General features: G+C 34.1%; 1 protein-coding gene across 1 annotated transcript; it reads right to left on the bottom strand.

The window, feature by feature from the left end:
- Positions 1 to 498: 498 nt before the first annotated feature.
- On the bottom strand, positions 499 to 4,411 carry LOC149784405 (uncharacterized). The gene is made up of 3 exons (XM_089932457.1): positions 4,265 to 4,411; positions 3,479 to 3,619; positions 499 to 3,012 (listed from the first exon to the last, which is right to left on the bottom strand). The coding sequence occupies exons 1-3, from the start codon at positions 4,323 to 4,325 to the stop codon at positions 2,831 to 2,833; spliced, it is 384 nt and encodes a 127-aa protein (XP_089788583.1). The 5' UTR covers positions 4,326 to 4,411; the 3' UTR covers positions 499 to 2,830.
- Between the last annotated feature and the right edge of the window lie 992 nt (positions 4,412 to 5,403).

The raw sequence follows: 5,403 nt of genomic DNA on the forward strand, positions 1-5,403 counted from the left end.
GTAAAAAAAAACATTGCCTAAACCTTTTGAACAGTTTTTGCTTTAATATTCTTCAAAGGAATGGCCTATGAAAATCATGAAGACATATACATTATGATCAACAAGTACTGGTTGCTTGACTTGGTAATAAGCAAGGAACCGACACTCTACCATTTTTCTGCTAAATGGCTTGTGAAATAGTCAAATGCATCAATAGATTGTAGATGTGCCTTAGCTTCGTTTCCTTTTAATGAAAAATTTATAATCTCGTGGCATTTCATTGATACAGCGTACACACACACACACACACACACACACACACACACACACACATATATATATATATATATATATATATATATATATATATATATATATATATATACACTGCCACTGTGAACTGCAGGTTAACAGTACAAATTAATTTCATTGGGATGAGAGAATAAACAGAATCATCATCTCTGTAATTCTCTCTCTCTCTCTCTCTCTCTCTCGTGAATAAACAAGAAAGAGAAAATATGGCCTTGACGTGCATTTATCTGCAATTTGCTCAAACCTTATGAGGTCTTTACTAATAGAAAAATCAGAATTTGCGCTGCACTCTAAAAAAAAATTAAACATGCCCTAAATGGATAGCAGTGTGAATGAAATTATATAAACCAATTTGACCTTAAACCTTGCTTGTAGACGGCTTCCCTATTCTGTCACCGTGCGGCAGTGGTAAATTACACCCACCAAATGTCCAAATAAAAATGGCGTTGGAAGGGTCAGCGGAAATTTAACCTTGTGTAAATGCATCAAATTGTATACAATTTGATACATTTAATTTGTTTTGTGCTCCTTGCATGCCACCTCTCTTCCGAATGTTAATACTCTGATAAATCAGCTGACTGTGATGCGGTTATATAATTCGAATGGTATTTGAACTTGCAACGTGCTTTATTCTACATTTAATATGCAGTCGGTTTAACTTGTGATACAGCAAGTTTATAAAGAGAATATTACAACTTGTAATAACTGACACAGCGTTTGCAATACGACAAACTACAGAATCGCTTCAGTAATTGGCAAATTGCAAGATACAATGAGGCAGAAGGAAAGATGAACTAAGCATTTGCAAGCTGCCATTTACAGCTTGCATCAAAGAAGAATAGAAAATTCATGACTAGAATTATGAATGTAGCACTTGCAAGCAGCCAGTGACAATAATGCAGACGGAAAGTAGCACTTGCAAACTGCCACGTACAATTTGCATCAATGAAGAATAAAATATACATGGATATAATTATCAAAGTAGCACTTGCAAGCAGCCATTTACAATAACTCATCCAAGAAGATTAGAAAATACATGAATATAATTATGGCGGTAATCGTCCTCCATAATTATAGATCACCGCATGTCTGACTGATCTTTATCTACATTATGAGCACATGTAAGCACAATACATGAAATAACCGGACATTACTCCAGTATTTGGTTCTAAAACTAGTGTTGATTGCTTGTTTTGAATAGTTTACCCGGCACACGTTCAACATAGCACCGATGCACATACAAGATAGCGGCCAGAACTAATTTCACGACATTATTAAGGAAATTCTATGCTGCGAGTCAAGTACCTGAGCTGTTGGAGTAATTCAATGCAGGAATACCAAGATAAAATTTCCTTTACATTATATATCTAAAACGAAAGTTCTGATTTTTAATAGGACAATTGTAAGCTAACAGTGAAAGAGAACTTGTTAAATAATTTAAAATGTAGTTGATACATCGGATCATGGAAAATATCGAATAGAAGATTACATAAATTTGGTTATTCAGACATGGCCATTTTCTATGTTACACTGTTTACTGGGCTTTACTTACTATAAACTTGGTACCAGATAATAAGAACGATGAAATCACAATCAGCATCGCTATTTTGAAATTTTATGGTGGACAGATTTATATCTCTTTTGGAACGTAAGCAAGATTTTGAAATGTTTGTTTGTCTTTTTATGTGATTTTTCTTACAATAAATACAAAAATCGTGTATAAACTCTATTTAAAGAAATTAAACTTTTAGGTGTTCTTGAAGCTGGTGCTAAAAAGAAATAGTGAAACAGTGATCAAAGCAATGCAATTCACACATTTAGGGGAACTCTAGTATTTATATCGATACACGTAATGCAGTTTCAGGCACTTCCGGCTTTCTGGCGTAACAACGACCAATAATGATTTAGATAGACATTGAGTTAATTTAGGTATTATATACACCAGTACGAGAACAATGTTCTAAGCAAGAAAACCCCCGTAAACATCAGAAATGCGAAGGAAACATTTAATTGCGTGCTAAACTTTTACTGGATTAAAGAAAAGAAGGAAACAGGAAGGGATGAAAGTGGACGCAAATGTTATGATTATGAGAACATGTTTTAAGGTCTAGGTTCTAATAAAAAGTGTAGCGCGTTGCACTTACCTTCAGTCCAAATTTAGCTTTTGTTGAGAAAACGTATCTTTTTGGTGATTTCATTGGCTGTTAGATATAGTATATTATTTGATAAAGTAACTTATCGGTGAAGATTAGTACCTAACTGACTACCATTCAGTACACCTCAAGTTTGACCAATATGTGTTTTCTTATTACACCTTGCTTAATATGTTTTGATATCTAAGTCCTACCTGCTGGACCAATAATAACTGATGTGCAGTATACGATATAAGGTATTGCTGATCGACCAGTTTTAAATTTTGATCTTTAAAGTCATGAGCAAGTTCTGTAAACAAACATGATTCAAGTTATTTTATCTAGAAAATTCTTAAAATTGATGATAACAATGGCAAAAGGCGACACGCACAGTTCAATTCTTCTCATTATTGAAGGGCAATGCAGATAACCATCGCAGCCGCCATTACGATGATGGAGCTGCCTACAGGAAGTGCGTAGTTGCAGAGATTTCCTTTACAGAAACATGCTGTACCAGTAACCTCGAGAAAGGTACTTTCTGAACATTTCTCATCTTTTGAAAGTAATGGAAGGCACCCTCTCAAAGCCGCTGCAAAATAAATCAAAGTTGATGTCTCGTTTATTTAAAAGAGGCATTTTTTTTTATTGTTTGGAGCTAGTTTGATGAATGTTTGATTATAGTAAAGCAAACTTGATATATTCTCGTAATGTGAAGCATGGCTTGAGTGCTTTTAAATAAATTATGTCAGTGGTGTAATGTTTATCTTCATCTCTCTACGAATTGCATTTTCATTGTCTGTAATTTAAAATTGAAATTATAATTGTATGGTATTATATTCGATTGTTTGTTTGATTTACGTTACTCTGTTCTACGTTGGTATCGTGATAGGCAATTTAATTTCATCTAAGATACATGATCATAATAATAAGTAAACACTGGAGAGAAACGGAAATAATTCGCATGAGCAAATAATCGGATAGTTGGCGTTCTGATATCGGAAGGTTTACTCTGTGTGTGTGTGTGTGGTATAGACTGAATAATTATGGCAAAATACCTTGTGAATTTGAAGATGAAGCTTTGGCCTTCACCTTGTAGCATGACCCACTGCACGAAACTGTAGGGGCTCCGGATGTCTTAAAGGGATCATTGCATGCACTCTCGAGCACACCACAATTGTAGCAATCGATTGCATTTGCTGCAAAGTAAGTAGACGAACAATACTAGTGTTTTTTAAATGTCGCATGATTCTATAATTTTCAATACTGAGTATTATTAGACACTTTTAAATGTTGAACATTATGATATACTTTTCAATATTGAGTATTATTATATGTTGAGCATTATTACATATTTTCCAATATTAATTACTAATATAATACACTTTAAATGTTGAGCATTATTATACACTTTCAAATGTTGAACGCTATTATATACTTTTAATACTGAGTATTATTATACACGTTTAAAAACTGAGTCTTATTATATGCTTTAATATATTGATAAATATATACTTTAAAACGTTGAACATTTTGATATACGTTTTTATTTTGATAATTATTATGCAACGCAAAATAAAGTAATTAGAAAAGAAAAAAGATCATAATGGCGGAAGACATTGAAATATAAAATGAGAGAGAGAGAGAGAGAGAGAGGGAATAACAAAGAAAAACGAAAACATTTTCAGGACCAAATAGACCTGCTGATCCTTCTCCGATATACCTGATGCAACGACTTTTATAAAAAAATAACCTTATGCTCTAAAATATATTATGTTATTTATAATTTGAATAAAAATCATTGATTAAAAAATTTCAATAAGTTTATTTCCACTCGCACGTACCTTGCTTGAAGCCGATCAGAAACACTAAAATAAGAACGAACTTCATCTCCAGGGGCCCCATGCGAACTATGAGAACTTTACTGACGCGCTGACGTTAAATATTAAAAAGTCACGTGTTATTCACGGTATTCTGATTTGTATCATATTCTTTAGAAGGGATGCTCAGTAATTGTCATGTTAAAGAAAACTACACAAACCCAACCAATCAATGGATATGTCAGTCCGTGTTAAAAAATGTTTGACTTGGTTACACATTGCGCAATATATAGAAACCTAAAGCTTAAATGAACACCAAATTTTCTTACTCGAACTTTCATTAAATGTATTCGTCGAAGTTAACAAATCTATCAAATCCATCCTTTTTTTTTTCTTTGTCTGCTTTGATATTTACTGATTCCACACCCCTTCTAGTGTCATTAATAGCAACCAGAACTGAATAACCGAAATCTAATTAAAGAGAGTTTTGGGAATCTTTGAATTCTTTAAAATTTGGTTCAGACTAATAATCAAATGACTATGGCTTTTTATTCGCTGTTCGTTTTCAAAGGCATTATGACCGAAAAATCTCTTTTAGCTCGTATGACTGCTTACAACTTAAGTACGAGTCATACATTAGTGTAAAATCATACAGGGGAGGACACTTCTGTCCTTTCTCGCGCGACCTATTTCAAGTACATTTCGCGTAACGTAACAAATTTGGTACCGATGTACTCAATGCAAAAATGGCGTGGCCCTTATGCCATTAAAAGTGCCCTCATGCGGCCCTCAGGGTGGATTGAGTTTGAGACCTCAACTCTAGTAAAACCCCAATCCAATAGAGGGAAATGGAGACGAAACATGAGAATTACTTTAAAGTAATAATAGAAGGGAAGGAAGGAGGGTACCAAAGGCTAGTTGCACATCATCCACCCGTGTGCCAAGAAATAGATTTTGGGTGTGTATCCAATTGTCATAGACAGGTGGATATAATGACAATGCTGAAAGTAAGAGGCTATCCAATAGAGAACGTTGATGCCTTTTTAAACGTGGGATTGTTGTTGTTGTTGTTGGGTTTAACGTCATTTTTTCAGCACAAGATAGGCTATGGCGGCCAGTATAAATGGTGAAGGAAGAACCCGGGAAAACCTCATAAAGAAACA

This window comes from Sinohyriopsis cumingii, chromosome 14 (genome assembly GCF_028554795.1).
Source record: "Sinohyriopsis cumingii isolate HCF-2022 chromosome 14, ASM2855479v2, whole genome shotgun sequence".
NCBI classification, from domain to species: domain Eukaryota; kingdom Metazoa; phylum Mollusca; class Bivalvia; order Unionida; family Unionidae; genus Sinohyriopsis; species Sinohyriopsis cumingii.

Bases quoted from the DNA above. Each gene is read 5' to 3' on its own strand.
- LOC149784405 (XM_089932457.1), bottom strand. From the start codon at position 4,325: ATGGGGCCCCTGGAGATGAAGTTCGTTCTTATTTTAGTGTTTCTGATC. The intron at 3,620-4,264 runs GTACGTGCGAGT...CTTACTTTGCAG, and splicing joins TCTGATCGGCTTCAAGCAAG to CAAATGCAATCGATTGCTAC. The intron at 3,013-3,478 runs GTATTTTGCCAT...TTTATTTTGCAG, and splicing joins TTCATCTTCAAATTCACAAG to CGGCTTTGAGAGGGTGCCTT.